General features: G+C 46.2%; 1 protein-coding gene across 1 annotated transcript in view; it reads right to left on the minus strand.

Moving 5' to 3' along the window:
• Tmtc1 (transmembrane and tetratricopeptide repeat containing 1) overlaps nucleotides 1–22726 on the minus strand; it is a 205632-nt gene that overhangs the window by 49016 nt on the left and 133890 nt on the right. Inside the window, exons 12-13 of the mRNA XM_005364621.2 lie at nucleotides 13565–13732; nucleotides 8180–8293 (exon numbers count right to left, since the gene is read on the minus strand). Coding sequence (XP_005364678.2) covers nucleotides 8180–8293; nucleotides 13565–13732 — 282 coding nt within the window. The remainder of the gene's footprint in view (nucleotides 1–8179; nucleotides 8294–13564; nucleotides 13733–22726) is intronic.

A 22726-nucleotide genomic window follows, 5' to 3' on the forward strand; every position in this document is an offset into this window, starting at 1 on the left:
AAAAAAAAAAAAAAAAAAAAAAAGGAGGCCTGAGTCTCAGTAGTTTACCCTGAGGCAATACCTGGTTGCAGGAGGAACCACAAGCGGAGATTACCCAACAGACCATTCAAAGGAAATGTCTAACATTCCAACCACTGTAGAAAGGATCACCTGCCAAAACACACTCACCAGGACACCCTAGACAAATGTCAGCCAATCAGGGGTCCTGAACCTCAGAAACCCTTACCCCCAACTTTACTACTATAAAAATCCAATTCTAATTGAGTTCGGGCTCTCCGGTAATTCCAATACGTTGGACATGTGGAGAGACCAAGTTTGCAAACTTGATTAAAATAAAGGCTCTTTGCTTTTACATACGGGACCTCCATCTCCTGGTTGGCTTTTGCGGGGATTTAGCAGATTTGGGCACAACAAGATGTTGTGCACTGTTGTCACACAGGCTTCTCTACAAGCATTTACCAAGCACCTACAGTGGGCCATGCCCTCGGTCAAAGGCCAAGAGCAGCAAGACAACCTCCCCTTGCTTCCAGGAAACAGAGAGCAAAAGTGGAATCTGAGCTGCGGGGAACAGGGAGAACATGGATGACTGGGGACAGTAACGGTGGAGGCTGGGGCCTGATGAAGGGGCAAATCAGGGAGAGATGGGAAGGTACTGTGAAGGCTGGAGTTATACTAAGTTTTAATTACTGTGTTTCAGAGATCTATAAAACAAAAGTGCCTCTAGCCTGTAAACCCCACCTGCCCAAGGACAGGTAACTTCCTGGAATGCTGGGGGCTGTGGTTCAAGTAGGGCAACAAGTCAGTGTTTTCACTTCTATAAACATGGTTGGTTGCCCCAACTGCACATGATGTGCTTGGCCACACATAGGTGGGACGTATGTAGGCAAGAAAGAAGTTAGGATGTATGTTGGCTACATTGGATGAAGGCAGGAAACAAAGCCTTGTAGGTTTTGCCTTTGTAGGTACCAAACATAATTCGGGTCTATTCTTTGGGAACCCAGGACATGGATCTGGTCAGTGTGTATCTTCCAGACCAGTAGTTAATAAGGCCTGCTTCAAATTTGGCTTAAAAGTTGTGGTAGTGAGCCGGGCGGTGGTGGCGCACGCCTTTAATCCCAGCACTCGGGAGGCAGAGGCAGGCGGATCTCTGTGAGTTCGAGACCAGCCTGGTCTACAAGAGCTAGTTCCAGGACAGGCTCCAAAACCACAGGGAAACCCTGTCTCGAAAAACCAAAAAAAAGAAAAAAAAAAGTTGTGGTAGTGGTCTCATTCTCATCCAGTGGGGTTATGTGAGGAGATTTCGGAGAGCTTGTAAGAAAACTCCAAGTAAATAAGGTAAGAGTTTTATAACCTGTTCCTCCATAACATGAATTTGTTCTTGGAATATGCTTTTGTGTCCCTTCCAGGTGTGATATTACGAGTGGGTTTACTTCAGCTTACCCATCGTCTCAGCTGTTATTATTCAGGATATGCTCCAAAGCACAAGTAATTCTCGTAACTATATACAGCCTAAACTCATGTGACCTTGCCCTTGTGACTGTATACAATTTAAACTCCAGTGAACTTTGCTCATATGACTTTGCCCAACCCTTAGGATATCCTCAGAATATAAATTATCCAATGCTCTGAATAAAGTTGGCTACTGCATGAGACTTTAGCCCACCTCATTTTCAGGTTCGACTCTCCCAGGTTCATACCACCAAACAGAGCAGCAATGGTGTTCCATGGAAAGGAAGGCTGAAGAACTCAGGGAACCAGAGAATGTTTACCCGGACATGGTAGAAACAGGCCAGCTCTGCAGAGAGGGTGGGTAGCTGGGTGTGCAATGGTAGAAACAGGCCAGCTCTGCAGAGAGGGTGGGTAGCTGGGTGTGCAATGGTAGAAACAGCAGACTCTGCAGAGAGGGTGGGTAGCTGGGTGTGCAATGGTAGGAACGGGCAGGCTCTGCAGAGAGGGTGGGTAGCTGGGTGTGCAATGGTAGGAACGGGCAGGCTCTGCAGAGAGGCTGGGTAGCTGAGTGTGTAGTGCAAGGGGAAGGATGAAAAAATGCCCTGCAGCCTGCCAGGCGTGTGGCTGTTATAGAGGAATGACAAGTAATGCACACACATCTGAGGGCCGAGCAGCACAAAGGGGCAAAGGGAAGCTTTCTAAAAGGAAGTGAATACCCAAAATAAGAAAGCCTAGCATAAGAGGGGAGGGGGAAAATGTTTATTAAGGGTTTTTCAGAGGAAGAAGAGTCTACGGAAATACCAGAGAGACCAACAGCATGGATCACCATGCTCAGAACCAACCAGGTAAAGAAGGGTGTCCATGTTAGGATGAGGACAGTCAGCTGCTCCAACAGTCAGGTGGCTCTAAGGCCTGTCTGCTGGGAAGCAGCTGGTGACCTTAGAGCAGCCCCAGGGGTTCCAGGAAGCAGGAGGACAAAGAGAAGAGGCTGTGGCTATCTAGGAGATTGTTTCACTTGAGAGGCAAAACGTCAACAGACCCAACAGCCTACTCAGCAGATGAAGAAGAAATAGAGACAGGCTTATGTGAAGGGTTGTTTAAAATTGGAGCAACTAAAGAACATTTCCAGAACAACAGAAAGTGCCCATGAAGGGCAGTGTGGTAGTTTGAATATAATTGGCCCCCATGTTCTCACAGGGAGTGGCACTATGAGGAGGTGTGGCCTTGTTGGAGGAAGCATGTCACTGTGGGGACAGGTTTTGAGGATTCCTATGCCCAGTGTGTCAACTGACTTCTCATTGACTGCAAGATGTGGCACTCTCAGCTCTAGTACAACATCTGCCTGCATTCTGCTATGTTCCCTGCCATGATGATAAAGACTGAACCTCTGAAATTGTAAGTGAGCCCCCTCAATTAAATGTTTTCTTTATAAAGTTGCCAGGTGTCTCTTCACAGCAATAGAAACCAGAACTAAGACAGACTTCACAGCAACAGATTTAAAGAAAGTCAGATCATTTCAGCACTGGATGTGACAGGATCCTGAGCACAAAGTAAGAAAGAAGCAGAGCAGCAGAGATACACAGGAGCATAAAATTCTTGCTGTTCAAGGGTAAAGACCAGAGTTTGAGTCTCCAGAACCCATATAGATGCCAAGCATGCATGGAGAGACAGGGAGTCCTCTGTGGAAGCTGGCTAGCTAGACTAGCTGTATCCATGAACCCAGGGGTCCTGGCTCAATAAGGTGGACCTTGTCTTAGTTACTTTCCTACTGCTATGATGAGACGCCATGACCAAGGCAAACTATAGAAGAGTTTATTTGGATCTTACAGTTTCGGAGGGTTAGAGTGCACGATGTTCCTAACTGACTGGTGACAAGTTCTGACCATAGTCACCACCTGAGTGCTGGGATTAAAGGTGGGAGCCCTGCCACTTGGCGACCAAGGTGATTCTTTTTAAAGAAAACATTTTATTTGGGAGCTTGCTTAAAATTTCAGAGGATTAGTCCATTATCATCATAGTAGGGAGTGTGGTGGCTCATAAGCAGCCATGGTCCTGGAGCTGAGAGCTTTAGATCCTGTTCTACAGGCAGCGGGAAGGGAGGGATGGAAGGAGAGAGAGAGAGAAAGACTGGGCCCGGCATGGCATGGGTTTTTGATACCTCAAATCCCACTCATCAAGGCCACACCCCCTAATCCTACTAAGCATTCAAACACATGCGGCCGTAGAGGCCATTCTTACTCAAACCACCATGTTTCACTCCCTGGCCCCCACAGGCTGTTACCTATATCATAATACAAAATGGATTCAGTCCAACTTCAAAAGTTCCCGTAGTCTACAGCAGTCTTAACATTGTTTAAAAGTTAAAAGTCTCTTCTGATGTAAACGGAGACTGCTCATTTGTTTCCCTATCACCCAGACCTGAATAATCACACAGAAACTTTATTAATTATAACACTGTTTGGTCTGTTAGCTCAGGCTTCTTATTAACTAACTCTTACATCTTAAATTAACCCATTTCTATTAATCTGTGTATCGCCTTGAGGCTGTGGTTTACTGGGTAAGGTTCTGGCTATGTCTTTCTCTGTTGGCATCTACATGGTGGCTCCCTGACTCTACCTACTCTCTCTCTATAACTCTGTTCGAATTTCCTGCCTGGCTTTTTTCTGCCCTGCCATAGGCTGAAGCAGCTTCTTTATTAACCAATGGTAATAAAACATATTCACAGCATATAGAGGGGAATCCAACATCATCTTCCCTTTTCTGTCTAAATGAAAAGGAAGGTTTTAACTTTAACATCATATCTAATTTATTTTTTATCATAACTAAGAAAAACTATAACTATTTGTCTTCAACTCTTCAAGGACCCCAGAAGGATATAATAGTACCTAAGTAAACAGGAAGTACATTATAAGCAACATGTATGTACACTTTCACATTGATCCAAGGGTGATATTTGGAATCTTTCTTAATTGAGGTCTGTGATGGTTTGAATGAGAATGGTCCCCATAATCTCGGATATTTGAATATTTTGTTCCCAGTGGGTGGAACTATTTGGGAAGCCTTGTATCACCCCCCTCCCCCCCAGCTCTCAGCTACTGCTCCAACACCCGGCCTCTCAGTCCGGTGAGCAGTCTCCGTTTACATCAGAAGAGACTTTTAACTTCTAAACAATGTTAAGTTAAGACTGCCGTAGACTACGGGAACTTTTGAAGTTGGACTGAATCCATTTTGTATTATGATATAGGTAACAGCCTGTGGGGGCCAGGGAGTAAAACATGGTGGTTTGAGTAAGAATGGCCTCTATGGCCGCATGTGTTTGAATGCTTAGTAGGATTAGGAGGTGTGGCCTTGATGAGTGGGACTTGAGGTATCAAAAACCCATGCCATGCCGGGCCCAGTCTTTCTCTCTCTCTCTCCTTCCATCCCTCCCTTCCCGCTGCCTGTAGAACAGGATCTAAAGCTCTCAGCTCCAGGACCACGGCTGCTTATGAGCCACCACACTCCCTACTATGATGATAATGGACTAATCCTCTGAAATTTTAAGCAAGTTCCCAAATAAAATGTTTTCTTTTAAAAGAATCACCTTGGTCGCCAAGTGGCAGGGCTCCCACCTTTAATCCCAGCACTCAGGTGGTGACTATGGTCAGAACTTGTTTCTGGTTGCTATTTGACGAGTCAGTTGAACGTTACTGGAAGCCTACTGCAGGGACAATAATGAGATGAAGGAGGTGGCAACTACTCATTAACACAAAGTCAAAACTTTATTCTGATGAAAAGTTATGAACTCTAAAACACTTCAGATCCCATACATTTTGGGTAAGCGTTACCTCTCCTGTAAAGAAGTACTATGTGTTTTTTTGGAGTGTGTGCCTTCAGTTTGGAGGTACTAGATTCCACCTTCCAGGATGTGGGTGCTACCCAGGCCCATCTCCTCCCCACCAGACACCTAGGGTGTTGCCTGCCTGGCAGACAAGCGGTGTCTAGATGGATGTCTGCTCATGATAGCTCTCGGTGGGGGGGGGGGGGTCAGCCCCGCTGCAGAAGTACTCAGGGTCAGTGCATCCCACGCCCTTGTCCGTCTTGCTCTTTGCTTCCTTCCTGTGTTTATGAGAATGCTCTGGACAACCTTCCTGCATGCAAACTTCTGCCCTGGAGTCTGCATCCTGGGGAGCCTTGGCTAAGCTAGTTAAAGGAAAGTGAGACGTGGGGAGGAAAAGAGGCAGCCAGAAAGCACGGAACTCTCCTGAAGATAAATAACGACACTTCCATTTTAAAGCTCAGTTGACGCTGGCCAGAATTTCACTAAAGTTCAGTATTTTTCTAAGTAATGTTAATTTCTTAAGCTTTATGAGACATAATAAAAGCGCATATGTGTATATATGTGCACATATGCACACGTGCATTTGATGTGTGTGTGTGAGTGTGTATGCAGATTAAGAATGTAATCTCTTCTTGGTTCATCAACATGAAAGAAACAAAAATCATTTCAAATACCTACTTGTGATATTGGAAAGCTCTTTAGAATTTCACCGGTAAAATTACTGCAACAGCCAAAGAAACCATCTCCTCCCAGCTAAAACTGGCTAATAGACAATATTGGGATCTTAATTTTTTCCAAAGACACAGGGCAGATGGTGTCGTGGTCACGAGAAAGACATTTAAAATGTCCCCTCAGCAAGAATGTAAAGGAGCTTCCAGAAAGCCTCGCTGACTCCTGGTTTCTAACGGCCGGACCCCAGCAGCTTCCAAACAGCATTTTAGGGGAATGGCAAGAAGCTGACAGACCAGAGGCACCAAGAGCAATGGTTACTTAGACATCTCACGTCTCCTCAGACTCTAAAGACAGCCGTGTGTCTTCAATACTCATCCCTCTATTAGTCCGTGTTCTCACAGACACTCATCTCAATCTACTGGGATCTATCTCCCTGTAGGACTCCAGTCATGGCAACAGATGTTAGTTCAATTCCTTCCCAATCAAACTCTGGGTAGATGTATTAGTTCCCTTTTTTGAACCTGTAATAAAACACCGGGAAAGCAAGGGGAAAGGAGGCTGCTGGCTCACACCTACATCAGAGGGGAGTGCTGGTGCCCAGCCAACATCCCCCCTTTCTCTTTCCATTCAGTTGAAGACCCAGCTTGCAAAGCGATGCCAGCTACATTTGGAGCAGTCTTTCCTCCCTGGAAACACCCTCACAGGACACACGGTGGTGTGTCTTCTCAGTTCCCTAGGTGTTTGTTCACCAGTCAAGTCAACAGGGGAAACCAGCCATCACACTGGAGATTAATCCAAGAGGAAAGAGCCTGGTCCATTGTGGGACCCTTCCTGTGGTGTTCTGATGAGAACGGCCCCCCACCATGGGCTCATATATTTCACCCCTAATATCTGACTGTGGGTTTTTATTGAGAACAATTAGAATTCGTGGTAAAACTGTCTTTCTTGCTGTGGTAATATGGACGGCTTGAGGTGCCCCAGGTCAGAGGAGATGAGCCTTGGGTAGGAGATGACCTCGCTCAGAAACGCCCACCAAGAAATAGCAGTACTGAAGTAGCAGTCTTCCAATCACCAAGGACAGACAATTGTCACAATGATGAATGGCCCTGGGGGGTTTTCCTTTTTTGTTTAACACAAAGAATGACAACCTATTTCAAAACAGAAAGTAAAACACTGATATATGCTGAAGGTCCTTGGGAGCGGAGTCCACACAAAAATGAAATTTTAAATCAGAAACATTTGGAATCTGGGCTGAGAGAAATAAATAACTCACTAATTTCAGCACTGGCTTTAAGCTCTGATTGTCTTTCCCTCATTCAGGGAATATATTTCTTCTAGAAGTAAGTATTTATTTCTATTGTTTCACAGGAAAGAAGCAGAAATACCACCAACTATAATTCTGTGGCAACAACTGCCTGAGGATTTCACTTAACATAAACCTCTGGCCCCGCTGTGGCTTAGGGTTAGAATTACTTTTCTATCTGAAGCTGACAGAATTCGTGAGCATGGAGATAATCTTTCTCCCACCAGCACTGTTGGACAGACTGACTGCCCATGGCCTCCCTTCAAGAACGCATGAGACACTGTGAGACGTTTACGATTAAGGCCAAAGCCTACTTTACGAGCACCTGTGGTGGAATATGTCTTCGTCTTTCTTTTTCAGCTTTCTGGAAACACGTCTCAAGGACCATTTAGTCTCGTCTAACTGGCAATTTCTAGGCTGCTGAGACTGTTTCAAAGCCAAGCGACCAGTGCCTAAGGAATGACCTCTGAGGAGAGCCTCAGGCCTCCATATCAGTGCATACATGTGTGCCCCTTAACAGACATGAGAAAGGGATGACAGAGGCCTAAAGCGGTCAATATACATGCTGTTAAAGGTTCATTAGGACACGTGTTCCCCAAACTTACAGTGTACTTTTAACAAGAAACTCCTGTTTTGCAAATTTGCATAATCCAGCTGAATCCCACCCCACTCTTATGTGTAGCTATGACCATTTTATTATTATTGTTGTTGTTGTTGTTCTTTTGCAAGATGTTGAACATGAAAGGAGAAGCAACACTGAGTACATCTGTGACAGACGTGAATACTGAGCCCGGAGACTCAGAATTCAAGAGCCCTTTTACTCCCAAGGGTGCGTTCACTGTCAAGAGAAATAACGGCCCTCACACCCTGGGAGGAGAAGGGTAACATGAACGGCCCTGTCCCAGCATAGAGCAACTGCCTTCTGCGGTGCTTACTTGAGGGCGGTTCTGTAGTGGTAGATGGCTTCCTTGTTCCGGCCTTGGTCTTTTAGGAAGTTGGCGTAGTTGTAATGAACCTTTGCATTGTGGGGCAGAGTCTGAACTCCAGACCTACAGAGGACATTAAAAAGGAAGAAAACAAGAATCACACTATTGTCAGGTCCTTTTGTGTTCTGTTCCCAGCTTCATGAGCTGATGAGCTGCCTTCCTTCCTTCCTTCCTTCCTTCCTTCCTTCCTTCCTTCCTTCCTTCCTTCCTTCCCTCCCTCCCTCCCTCCCTCCCTCCCTTCCTTCCTTCCTTTCTTCCTTCAGTTAAGCCTTCCTTTTGTTTTCTTTCTTTCTTTTTCATCCCTCCCTCCCTCCCTCCCTTCCTTCCTGTAATTTGAGATTGAGTACAAACAGGACTCATTACCAGAAGGCTGCATGTAGGCTGACATCCCTATTTATTGACATTAATATTGCCATATCAAGTCTATGCTAACTTAAATTATTAAAGAAATGATTATTCTATAATTGATGAAATGAAGTTTGTGGAAGCATCAAACGCCTTGCTTAAGCAAGTGATAGGTCAGGCATTGGTGGTAGACACCTTAATCCCAGCACTCGGGAGGCGAGGCAAGTAGATCTCTGTAAGTTTGAGGCCAGCTTGGTCTACAGAGTGAATTCCAAGACAGTCAGAGCTACACAGAGAAACTCTTTCTCAAAACCCCCCAAAACCAAACTAAAACAACAACAGTAGCAACAAAGCAAGCGAGAGTCCATTCAGCCAACCATAACAAAACATCACTGCTTACGTGGTTTAAGGGGCTCACTGCTGGACAACGTGAGGACTCTATCTCCAACCCTTTGCAGAACTTCTGTGCTGTGTCTAAGGATGGCTGAACTGGTTTCTGTTCCCACCTGGAGTCTGCCAGGTTTTCTAACCAGGCCCTCGGCTGCACTTATCCCCGGCATGTTGAAAACAACCATTCTGTGGAGCCCAAGCTCTCGGTTCACGCGAATGACCCCACGAACATCACACCCAGCTACAGGAGCCTTGCGGTTTGATGTGGCCCCATTTCTTCATTTCTGCTTCTGTTGGTCTGTGCTTACCCTTCCTTGTGACATCTAAGAAATCACTGCCAGGGTCAGCATCAAACAGCTTCCTCCTTATTCACCATAATCAAGATATACTAACATAAGGCTGTTGGGGATATTATTTTAAGGTGTGTGACTTTGCTTATGCTGCATTTGTTTAATTCTGTAAAACTCTGCTACTTTGTCTAAAACACATGATGGTCTAAAAAAAACAAAAAGAGCTTAATGGCCAATGGTGAGGCAGGAGCAAGGATAGGTGGGGCTGGCAGGCAGAGATTAAAATAGAAGGAGAAATAAGGCGGGGGGGGGCACAGGACAAAAGAACAAGGAGTCAGAGTGAAAGTAAGATATACAGAAATAAGAAAGATAAATGCCCAGAGGGAAAAGGCATATGGGATAACTCATATAAAGCTGGCAAGAAACAAGCCAAGCTAAGGCCAGGTATTCATAACTAAGAATACGCCTCCATATGTATCTTATTTGGGAGCTGAGTGGCAGGACCCCCAAAAAGAGCAAAATCATCACACTACAAGGCCCATGAATAGATGAACAAAAAATCAAACTGTGACTTATATGTACAACAGAATATCATTCAGCTTTACAAAAGGAGGTTGTGCATTGCGTGACACCAGAGTGGGCCTGGAAGACATTGTAAAAGCCACAGGTAGGAAACATGCTGTGTGCAGAAGAATTCAAACCACAGGAGCAGAGAACAGAACGGTGATAACAGGAAGAAGAGAGGGAGAAAGATGCAAACCCAGTTAGGTGGGGGTGACCCTAGTGTTTGCTCTGGGCACCCACCATTAAAACATCGTAAATTCTGTTTATTTCTATCATGCCAATGCTCTCATTGAGAACTTGAGGAACCATAATGTTCACTAAAACCAGATTAGTGTGGTCATGCACACCTCCTAAGTGCCGAGGTCACAGCGTCATGCCAACGATCAGCATTCTGTTTTGTTTTTTAAGACTTATTTTATGTATATGGGCTTTGCCTTCACGTAGTCTGTGCAGTGCCCTCAGAGGCCAGCAGAGGGCATCTGACTCCTTGGACCAGGAGTTACAGGTGGTTGTGAGCTGTCACCTGGGTGTCAGGAACCCAGGTCCTCTGGAAGAGCAGCCAGTGCTCTTAACCACTGAGTTGTCTCTCCAGCCCGTACCACACAGCATTTAACACATGCATTTCCCATGTCTCACTCACACCTCTTATTGGTAGAGGACTTGAGAAATAGAAGAAAGAGAAAAAACAAAACACAACAACAACAACAAAGCAGACACCTTCGTCAGACATCTCTCCAGGGTTTAGAACAGCAGTTTGTTTAGTTCACGTTACTGAAGAGCAGGGTGGTAGAACCATCTCAAATTCGTAGCTAGAGACTAAACATTAAGGCATTACTAATGGCAGCCAGAGCATCAGAGCAAAGCAAAGGGGAGCTAAATCGCTCCTCGGTTTTGGACTCTGCTTTGGTCCAAGGTTTCACCCTGTCACAACAGATGGTGATGCTTGCGTATTGCTCATCTTCAGTCAAACCCTGGGCCGAGGGCCCACCTACCACGTATCATCATTTCATTCTAGGGCAGATGCCAACTGCTGTACCCTGTAGTACAGATGAAGAGGCCAGAGTCCTGGTAAGTACTTAGGCACAAATTCCAATCATTCCTAGAGTTGGGGAGTAGCTGATGCTGAGAGAGAGGATTCCAGCAACATTTGCTCTAAGCTGGCTCCCAGGCCCTCCAAGGCGTCCTCTCCCAGTGTCCTTCCCCTCTGTCTGTCATCCTGTGTCCTTCTCCTCTACGCTTGGATGAGAAGCACCGTTTTCTCTATTTTCCCATGAACTTTAAGGGATTTGCCCCAGAGCAAGCAGTTAAGCAGGTGAACTTAGCATGCAGTCAAAAAGCCTAACTCCCGATGCTGCCTCAGCAGCTGGCAGTGAAGTGTCCGAGTGAGCTCAGCGTTATTCCTCACAGAGGAAGTCGCATACACATCCAGCCTTAATGAAGAAAAGACTCTACAAGCCTCCAGCTTTCCCAGGACTTAGACAGCATCAAAGTCTTATTTAAAGTTATCAGTTGTTTTGATTGCTCCTGACACAAAAACTCACCTGATCTTCAAAGGCCTCCTGGGCCAAAGTCCCTTTCAGCACAGCCGTGGGATGGTTGTATTATAGTGACCAACTACTCACTCCCAACAAACTTCCACCGAAAGGGGCAGAAAGTTTGGGCTGCAAAGTCAGTGTGCACTCCAGCCTTATCGTTGTTGCTGTTTTTACTTATTTCTTAACTACTGGAATTAGCTACGGTGGGTGTGAACTCTAGGTTACTGTCCTTGGAGCAAACACTGCCTCCCACCCCTGCAACCTAAGTGGCTTTGATTAAGGAGTAAATATCATATAAATGCCATTCCCAATGTGTGGCATCTTCAGGGGAAGTGCTGGACACAGTAGCAGAACGGCTGGGAAGTGTTCCATAAAAAGTCAACCACTGAAAGTGAGAGAAAGATTAAATCAAGAGACCAGCAGGAAGCTCTGTGTCTGAACTTCAATGCCCCCAGACTGAGGCATGAGGAGGGAGGGGCCTGTGTTCTGTGAGGACCACAGTGAATGAGGCGGCTAGGGTAAAGCCCGAGAGCTCTTTATCAGGTCTGCGAAGGAAAGAACACATTTAAACAAGCAGAAAAGAAACAGCTGCAAGATAGAAAGAGTCTTTGTCTTCAGTGGTCTATCCTTGGGTAAACCTTCAGCTATGAACAATCCTAAGGGACTCACTGGGCCACCACAAAGGGAAGTGAGCTGGAGAGGTCCAGACGTGCAGAGAGCAGCTGCTCTTACAGGGGCCCTGTGCCTGATTCCCCGCACCCACGTCCATGTGATGACTCCCAGCCACTTCTAACTCCAGGGTATTAGTGTGGAAGGAGGTGATCACTGGACAGGACACAGAAGTCTGAACAGAGAATGAGAGTGGTCAAAATCCCTTGTGTTCACACAGAGAGTGTCAACACGAAACCATTGTTACGTCTGATAAACAAAGAGCCTTACCCCACAGCAGTCACCCTGTGGGAACCAGCGCTGCAATGACACCAAGACAGGCACACTAAGCTAGCTACACTAAAAATGCCGATGTTGCAGGGTCGTAAGATCAAACACATTCTCTCCTCTCCCTCCCTCTCTCTTTCTCTCTCTCTCTCTCTCTCTCTCTCTCTCTCTCTCTCTCTCTCTCTCTCTCTTTCTGACAGGGTCTCACAGTGTAGCCCTGACTGTTCTGGAACCCTATGTAGATCAGGCTGGCCTCGAAGTTTCAGAGATCCGCCTGGCTCTGCCTTCCGAGTCCACCACCACACCCAGCCTCAGACACATTATTTTCAAAAGGTAGCAGAGCCCGGTGAACGTCTGCCTTATTTGTTCATTCATTCATCTATACATTCACTTCTTTACAACTAATACTAATATTTGTACTTTGGGACAGGTTGTAAGCTATAGATTAACACACACATATGCATGTCTATGTAAATATGCGCACACATGAACACACGTACATGTACATACATGCACATGTGTTTATGTATATATGACATGTGTTTACATATTTATAAATGTGTATACATACATTCACATACATGTGAATACATAACATATACACATATGTACATTAGTACACACATTCACATATATGTATATGACATATACACATATGTATATCAGTACACACACTCACATATGAATGATGCTAGGGATATGGATATAACCCAGTGTACTTGGCAAGTGCTCTACCCCGAATTGTTAGCACCAACCCAGCAACATGCTTGTATTCAGAAAAATGTTCCATCACAGAGGGGAAAAAAACCCCACCAGAAAAGGAAGTCTTTTATTTCCTCACCTAAACGAATGTTTAAAATAAACAATGATGAACAGAGAGGACACGGATTATGATTTAATGCTCTGGAATATTCCAGAGAATTCACTGCCTGTCCTGCCCTCCTGCTGTGTGCTCACCTTCCCCTTGTCCCTGGCTGAGTGATGAAACAAGGCATGGAGATCTCATTTGGTGACTGATTGAACTGCCACCCCCTCATCAGTGGCTGTTTCCACCCAACTTCACAGACCCAGAATCTCCTCACTCGGAGCGAGTGCATGTTAAATTTTACAGATTACTTTTAAAATCCTAAAATTAAACCCCCAAAACTTCAAATTTATTAAAAGCGATTTTCCAGATTAACACAAAGAGCCATACCCACGTTACTTCACTCGGAAGCAAATTTGTCATCAGCAAAAGAGTGGGAAGAAACACACATTTACCTGCTTTATCATACCTGAATAAGGACTCTCTCGACAACCAGATTTCATTCTGCTTCACGGTTTTCCAGGAAAAAAGCAGGAGCAGCAACACAGTAGACGCCATCAGGGAGGTGGCCCCACACCGGCTCAGCCCAGCACACAGCTTGTTCAGTCCATGCACGAAGAGAATGCAGTAGCCCATGCTGGAACACAGCATAAGAGCAAGGTCACTGTGGGTCAGGGGTCACTGTGGGTCAGGGAGTCACTGTGTGGGTCAGGGAGTCACTGTGTGGGTCAGGGAGTCACTGTGTGAAGGGTGACAGTGGGTAAGAGGGTCACTGTGGTGGTTTAAACAAAATTAGTCCCCATAGGCTCATGTATTTGAATGCTCTGTCACCAGAGAGTGACACCATTTGAAAGGATTAGAAGGATTAGGAGGCATGGCCTTGCTGGAGAAAGTGCCACTGGTTTCAAAAGCCCAGGCTGGCCCTGGTCTCTCTCTCTGCCTATATATCAGGAGGTAGTGCTCAGCTCCTACTTTAGCTCTGCCTCTGTGATACCACACTCCTCACAATGATGATAACGGACCAAACCTCTGAAACTGAGTTGTCACAGTCATGGTGTCGCTTCACAGCAACGGAACGGTGACTAAGACAGTCACTGCGGGTTGGGGCTCATTGTGGGTAGGTATTTAGTTCCCCAAGCATACTATCAGGACAAACAGGCCTGCCCTGTGCTAGAGGAACACATATGAGTTCCACTGTCACAGACAAGTGTGGGTTGTCTAAGGCTCTCACAAGATGGCACTAGCTCTCCTGTACTGGTGTGAAGCCACAGGTTCAATGCCTCGGGTGCCGACATCCTACACGGGACCTGAGGAGACATGCTGACCCAGGCTTCCTCACACCTCCATCACAAGGTGTGTTTGAATTTAGAGCCGGGGCCACTGCAGGTCCTACCCCCGTAGCCTAGAGGGCCATCTGGGAGGAATGGACTACCATGGAGGACCAGAGACAGCTAATGTCCTTCCATTTCCCAAAGCCACCCACGCAAGGCTGCCCCTGAGCTGGGCTGGTAAGGTTTTCTCGCTGGCTCCGCCCCAGTTTCCCTCTGAAAGTTTCATCTCTGAAAGCACACGGTCCCTCCCACCACTCACACACCTACAGAGGTGCTTCCTGTTGGCAGAATAGTCTCCAGAGAACACAGAGTTTGCCAAACATCCCACCTCCATGGGGGGCCAAGAACTAACTTGAAGCCAGTGTTCCCAGATGTGACCTCAAGTACTGATTTCAGTTGGCACAGGTCCTTCTGTGCCTTATACAAACCAGAAGAGTCTCCAGTATGAGCAAAAGTTTTCTCACATTGCAGTATCCATATCTGACCTTAGAGACGTGGGGCTGCTCTACAAATACACTGTTTCTGTGGAACCGGTTGTGCAAATGTTATTTCAATGCCTGACCATAATGGCTTCTCAAGTGTGCAAGCTTCCTTGCTGCCTGTGCTTCTGCCCCGGTCAGGTTCCCTCACCCCTCAAACTAATCAGGATACTTCTGGGACCATGAGAAGGTCCACTGGAGTTCATTATTTCCTATAATATAACTTGTTTTTTAAAAGAATTTTATTTTTAAGTATTACTGTGTGGAGGTCCAAGGATAACTCTGTGGGGTTGGTTCTCTCCTCCCACTTTTTCACAGGTGTTGAAGATCAAGCTCACTTGAGGGCCCGCCCTCACTCATCACAATTTACTGACTACTATATATAATACTATTACAGACACCAAGAACTTCACAGTGAATAGGCAAGACTGTAACATAATCCTGGAACATGGGCAAGAAACAGTAAATGAGTAGGTAGATTAAATCTAGAGCATGTGTGTTATACTATGCTCCATGGAAAAGGAATCAAGCTACGGAAAAATGGGCATCTCAACATGGTCAAGTAAGAACCTGAAGGCATATGAGAGAAGCCCTGAAATGCATGGAGAGCATGCTATAGGGACACTTGCATCTCGGGCTCACTCTTGCTGCTCTCCTCCATACAAAGACTGCTGCGGGGTGGGAGCGATCATCTTGTGCGGTTAGCACCTTCCGACTCACAAAGCTACGGATGTCGTGGGTTCTTGATCCAAGAAGATGCTGGTAAAGAGGGTGGTTAAGGATGTCGGATTAGGTCAGACATCTAGTGAACAGAGGACCAGTGAGACTAAACCAGGAACTCGGACCCTTTACTGCCCCGCATGCTGCCCTGCTAAAGGGTCTCTGATGTGGCAGGCTGGATCCAGTCCCACCCACGATATCGCCTGCCTTTCCTCTTAGCTCTGTATTCATGAGACCTCACCAGCTGTAGGAACCAGAGCTGCCCTAGTGTTGCAGGAGGTCCTTCTGCTCCTCCAGCCAATAGCTGCTGAGATACCAGCCCATTGGGGCGTGGTCTCTCTCCCTTTAAAAAAGCAGCGACTTCCCTTCTTGCTCTTTTTTTGCTTCCTGCTCCGGTTCCGGGGACTAGACTTCTTCCTGATTGCGTAGAGGGCTGTTGTCTGGGACGGTTATCTGTAAGTTTTTTCCCCTTTAAATAAATACCACCCTATTAATCATAATTCCAAACTGGTGTGGCATTGTTTGTGACTAACGCCTTCAAGTAGTGCAGAAGTTTTATATATTAGGGCTCACGAAACATTATCTCTCAACAACCCTGCTAGACGGAAGCAGCACACTCAAGGCCTCTGGCCTTCCCCATCCTGGTCTCCCTTCTTCACGTCTCTCAATCCTATTTTCACAGAAACACGTGGAAGGGCTTTCTTTAAGTTCCCAGCTTGAAGAATTGAGCTCACTGTCCCCATCCAGGGCACTGTGTCTGTCCACCGTCCGTTTCTCTTTCTAGACCCACCTACGTGCCTCGCTGGCCTCCTCCCTGAGAGGAGAGCACAGAAGCTTTGGTGTTCTCCAAGCTTCTGAGTTGTTGTGCTGTCTGTGAACCTTAGTACACTTGTTTGTCTTTGCTCCTGTCAATCTATTTATTGTCAATTCCATTTATTGGACATAAATATCTAGACTCTGGAGAGCAGAGGGGGAATTCTTTTGTCTCTGTGTAGGCCACAAGGCCGCTGTCATGCCTCCTTCACTCTGTTTATGTGAGACCAAGCACACGCCCTGTAAATGCATGGGCATGTCTATACTCCCACAAAATTTATTTGTAAAAACAGTGGAGCGCAGACCCGACTCATGGGCCATACAGCTGGCTAGTCCCTGCTCTGTGAGAATGGAGGAGAAGCCCCCTTGCCATTTGGCATTGATTTTTGTATCAAAAAATGATATTTTTTTCTGAAGTCCTTGAATTGACACATGGTTTCAGAAATGCTAAGCCATAGAAAGGATTCTCTGCTAGGTTTGCAATTTGGTGGGAACCATTACATTCCTTCAGATGCAGACACTACAGTGAGTGAGAGACTCCTCCATCCTGAAACTTCATCCTTCAACATCCGTTTCCATGCAGCTCCCAGCAGTGGGCAAAAGAAACACATTCCTTCTATTGCCAGGGGCGGGGCAAGGCCACAGAGGAAGTGGAAAATCAAGCAAATGAGAAACCACATGCTTTTTTTCTGCAGGGAGATGGAACGTGAGTCTACCTTGCTCCGGTGACTCTGGTTAAGAAACCTCTGGGCTGCTGACCAGAGATTTCCACGCAGAACATACAGGAGCACACATGAACCCAGCACTGGAGAAAGTCTGAGCCTGCAGAGCCACAAGCCAATAGCTCAAACTCAGAAGCAGTTTGCAGACCTACAGAGCCATGAGCACAAATGGCTGTAGTCATCACAAGGTTCCTTCCCTCCCTCCTTCTCTCCCTCCCTCCTTTTGTCTAGAGAGATACAGTGTGTGTGCGTGCGTGTGTGCGAGTGTGTGCGCGCGCGTGTGTGTATGCGTGTTTGTGTGTGTGCGGGTGCGTGCGTGTGCGTGCATGCGCGTGTGCGTGCGTGTGCGTGTGTGCATGCGTGCGTGTGTGCATGTGTGCGTGTGTGCGTGTGTCATGCTTGCGTGTGTGTGCGTGTGTGAGTGCGTGTGTGCGTGTGTGTGTGCGTGTGTGTGCGTGTGTGACAGTGTACATGCAGAGGTCATAGGATAACTTGTAGACATGTGGGGACAGGTTCTTTCCTTCTACCACGTGGTTTCCAGGAATCAAAATCAGGTCATCAACTTGGGGGTGTTATCAGACTTAGGGTCACAGTCAGGTTTGGCCACCCAACTTCAGTAAGATAATTAAAAGAAAGAGATTTAATCAACATGTCCGTACTGTGATGAAGGATTTATGGGGTAGCTAGGATCACAGGCCTGTACCACCAAGCACAGCTGAAAGTACCTAATTTGTGGACAAGCCCCAACAATCCACTGAGACTATCTACAGATAAAGCTAACATTACAAGATGGCCACAACCCTCTAGTTTTATTAAGCTCTTTGTTTGAAGGGTCTAGAGGAATGTGTCCTCTGACTTCACTGTGCCCTGTTGATGCCGCTTCTCACGAGTGATCTCATGGTGAGTTTTTATTCCACTTGCGTGGGTGTTATCCCCATATGGTTCAGAAGGAAAGCCCTGAAGCACTGAGCTGAGAGCTGGTGGTGGTTGTGCCCGACGCCAGTGGTGACTGCTCAGAAGCCAATACTAAGAGTACCCCCACTTCTGCCCTACTTTTTCCCATCTCAAATGTTGGATGGGGAATTCTCCAGAGGACTGAATGTATTTCGAGGTGAGAGTTCATTCAGTCTAAGAAATCCCAGTGGCATTGCTGAGCAGCTCTCTAGTTCCTGCACAAGGTGCTGTGCTCCTGGGTTGAGATGGAAAGTTTCTTCACACGTGATTCTCTATGAAAGATTGCTGGGTCATTTTTCAGTGTGTCCTCGGGATAACCAGGGCAACTGCCATTGGTTCTTGTTTTGATAGTGAACACAATTCTCTCTTGGGCTCTTCGCAATGCAATTGCTTCCGTTCCCTCCTCATAGTTCACCCAACAGCACTAAGATTTATGAGGCCTTTTCCTGGCAGATAAAGCAAGTCTCTGAAGTTGGACAAAATCCTTGGTCTGTATCTCAACCCTCACACTTGCTAATTTGGGGTAAATAATTTAAATTCACAAGCTCTTAATTTCCTTCCTTTGTAAAAGGACATTATTTTATGCTGAACTATGCCCACTGTACATCAAATAACAAATGATAACATTAAGATTCTTGTGCTGTAATAGTAAGGGTAGGCAGTTAGTTTCTGCTGAATAGACTGGGAGGCAGAAAAATCTATAACATTTGTATATGTTCCAGGTCAAAACAGTTATCTCTGCACCGTGTCCTGCAAAGACAGCAGGGTCCCACGATCTCAGGTCACTAGCAAGTAGAGGGACTGACTGCAGGGGTCCAGGAGCAGACTGTCTGGAGCTTCCGGATGACAGAAAGGGAACTCCCGAGAGCTCCAAAATCAGAACAGAGTCAAGAGAATCCAACGGCTCTGTGGTCTGAGTCACTTAACCCCTTGGAGGCTTAACTGTGTCTATTATGGGATTAATACTGTCTGCAAACTTACCTCTAAGGGTTACATGAAATACTGTATGTGAGCATGTTTCAAAAACTGAGTAAAAGGGGAGAGGCCATGTTGCCATGTGGACGGTTTTCGTGTTCATGAGAGCTGTCGCTGTGTGACTCTTTGCACATGGATGAAGCGTGTGACTGGAACTATAAATAACCCAGTCTATCAAAGTCCTGCTCAAACAAAAGGTCCGACTTATAAGACAATCCCAAGCATTTTTAAGAACACACGTGAAAAATATCCTTGAAACTACAAGCTCACTTGTACGGTAGTATTTGCTTCAAGTACTGAGTTTATCTACGATGTATGTCATAGAGTGTAACATAGCCGGGCAGTATGTGAAAGGCATGTGGCCATGGACTTATTAAAATGTACAATGTCAGAGGTCAGAGACAAACACAGAAGCAATTCTTCCCTTACACCCACTTTGATTTGGATATAAATTATCCCTGCAAGCGCACCTTTGAATGCTTTCTAAGAGTGTGGTGTGATCTTTTTCTAAACACCTGACCTCCCTGAGCCCTGGGGAGTCTGTCCCCTTCTCTGCTCATTCTGGTTCCCCTGCAGTAGCTGGGGATACGCTCTCTGGTCCTAAAGTGAAAGATCCCGGCTGGCGTGCGGGGCATGAGGGTGAATATTCACCTGCTTCTTTCTCTGTTACCTACACCTTTCATCAGCTGTTTCTGCTTCATCAATTCTATGCAGTTTTAGTTGTTTTTTTCCCTCTTCCGGGGTGTGTGTGTGTGTGTGTGTGTGTGTGTGTGTGTGTGTGTGTATGTGTGTATAATGCTAGAAAGATAGCCATACAATTATATGTTTCTCTTGAAGTCAGGATAAAAGAGCAAAATTCTGTGGAAAAAAAATGATTTTAGCCCCCAGACTCCCTTCTCTGCACAGCTATGACATGCACAAAAGTGACATTTATCAGAGTGAGAAAATGTTATTTCTGTGTGTTTTGATGGTAAGACTTTGACCCCAGAAGCCAAGCAAATAGCCAAGTTCTGTCTCTTTCATCCAAAGATTTCTGGCAGCAAATAAGAAAAGCCCTTTTCTGGTTTAGGCTGGAAGGAGAACAGAAGTGGAGTGCATTGTTAATCACAAAGGAGGAAGATAAAAGCAGATCGTGAGTCAGGCTCAATCTGGCTTTTCTATAAGATAGCCAGATCAGTCCTCCAGCTGCTGGACCCAGGAGGTTTCTCAGAGGCTGGCTGGGGTCTCATGGTGTGATGGACAGCGGGTAGGAGGCTCAGTTTCTCCAGGAACACTGACAGCTAAGCATCCTTCCTTCGTTCCTTCCTTCCTTCCTTCCTTCCTTCCTTCCTTCCTTCCTTCCTTCCTTCCTTCCTCCCTCCCTCCTTCCCCTTTCCCTTCCCTCCCTTCTCTTAGGGCATAAAATTGGGGTTTTCTTTTGTGGGTCCTTAGTCTATAGGACTTGAAAGGAAGCTTGAGAACAATTTTATTGTGGTTCGGGAGAAAACAAAGGGTAGAGAAAGCCCAAAGTGTCAAGGAAAAGTGTGTGCAGGCTTTGAAAAAAGGGATACAAAAAAAAAGGAAAAGGAAAGTTACATTTCTCCGAGTAACTGAAAAGAACAGGCAAGTTTAGCAGAGCTATATGTCAGGGCCTCTGTGAGTGACTGCACAGGCTGGGGTTTTAGGGAAGGATTAAGTACTTTATCTCATTAGAGGGATAATTAGTCCTCCCATCTCCTTGGCATGGCTTTAGCTATCACACTCTTCCTGAGGGGTGGTACCTTGGTGAGGTGACTGACAGGCCCAGTTACACTATTTTTATTTAAAAATTTTCTTTAGAGCTGCATTAACTCTAAAGGGAGGACACAATAATTTACAATGTTCTAATCTTTGGCACCGACCAGAATGTCATGTCTCCTTGAGGACCAGAAGTATTCCATTCTTTTAACCAAGAGTCGGTAGCCTTCCCTTCCTGGGCCTCAATAAACCCCTGACATCCACCAACAAAGATTGTAAGATTGTAACAAGTCCTGGAGAGCTGAGACCCTAGCTGCCTATGTGCTGCACACCTTTATTCTGAGTACTTGGAAAGTAGAACCAGGAAGATCTCTCTGAGTTCAAGGTCAATCTGGTCTACGTGCCAAACTCTAGGCTAGCCAGGGCTACATAGTGAGACCCTGTCTCAAAAAAAGAAAAAAAAAAGAGTTGAGACCCTAAAATCATTCGGGACATGGACTGAAACTAGATAGAACTTAGCTCCACTGTGGAATTCCAAAGCTGTTCACCCGAAGGGGTTCAGGCGTCTGTAGCCCCGTACCTCCTGCGCCCATTTAGGAGAAGAAAGCTGGAGAGAGGCAGCAGTCCCCTAAAGGCATTCCTTGCCTCTGGCCAGGGATGTGAAAGGCACTGCTGCTTTCTGGGTCCCTGCACGAAAGCCACCTTATGTATTTCTACCTACTGTCCTCAATAGCTCAGCTCACGTGGTCAGGAAGACCAAGAACTCAAGGGAGGGCTTCTATCAGCCCCAGGATCACTGCTCAAGGGCAGGAAGCCAACAGACCTCTTTGACCAAGAGGCTTTGGCGTCTGCTGAGACTATCCCTCTGCAGGGGCAGGAGCTATGATGGGCACAGGGTGGCACGGTTGGGTTCTGATGGAAGGAACAATTCCTCAGCAAGAGTGCGAGGTACCAGGCCAGGCCTCGAGAGGGAAGGACAGCCATCTCTGGGATGAAGGCTAGGTAGGTACTGACATCCTGCTGAGTTTGATATAAGCAAATCCAGGCTGGCTCTCGGAGGCAGGCACTTGCTCTGGCAAATACTGACATTTTCTTTACAGCGCAGTTTTATTTTCACCTGAATCCTGAAGTAAAGGGGAAACTCTGAAGCCCTGCTTAGGACACAGCAACAGAAGTCAGAGCGCCCATGTTTTGTCTTCTGTAGCCCCGGTTGTTCTTAGACTGACTCTAGCCAAGGATTGAACTCCTGATTGTCCTGCCTCGCTTCCCAAGTGCTGGGATTATAGGTGTGCATCGCCAATTTCTCCCTTTTAAAAATGAGAAAATCTGATATAAAAGAGCTTTATGCCTTCCTTGCTCAAGGCCACACATGTCAGAACAAGCCTGTCCCCTGATTCAGTAACATTTCCAGGAAGGTGGCCTTGGGACAATGACATTGAATAAGATGACAGACGAGCTAAAACAAAGGGCAGATGGGCAAAGCTAAGCAATGTGTACGCCATAGCTAAATATCATTTTAATTCCTACTTTCTAAATTAAAGAGGGGGAAATAAAGAAGATACTGAACACAGTAATATTGGGCAAATCAACAAGTATTTAAAAACATCACAACTATAATGGATTGTAATGCTGCTGCTTGTATCCTGAATACGGGAAGTTGTGATTCCTGCTCCACTGTGAGCTTGTACCTCTTGGCCTGTGAGTCAGGGCGCAGGAGCCAGCCTGGTCCCTGGAAATGGCGGCGGGGCTCAGAAGGACCCACTGCCATACAGAGGACCCACTGACCCACTGCCGTACAGAGGACCGTCTCTCAGAAGGACCCACTGACCCACTGCCGCACAGAGGACCGTCTCTCAGAAGGACCCACTGACCCACTGCCGTACAGAGGACCGTCTCTCAGAAGGACCCACTGACCCACTGC

The sequence above is a fragment of the Microtus ochrogaster genome (genome assembly GCF_000317375.1).
Source record: "Microtus ochrogaster isolate Prairie Vole_2 chromosome 14 unlocalized genomic scaffold, MicOch1.0 chr14_random_2, whole genome shotgun sequence".
NCBI lineage: Eukaryota > Metazoa > Chordata > Mammalia > Rodentia > Cricetidae > Microtus > Microtus ochrogaster.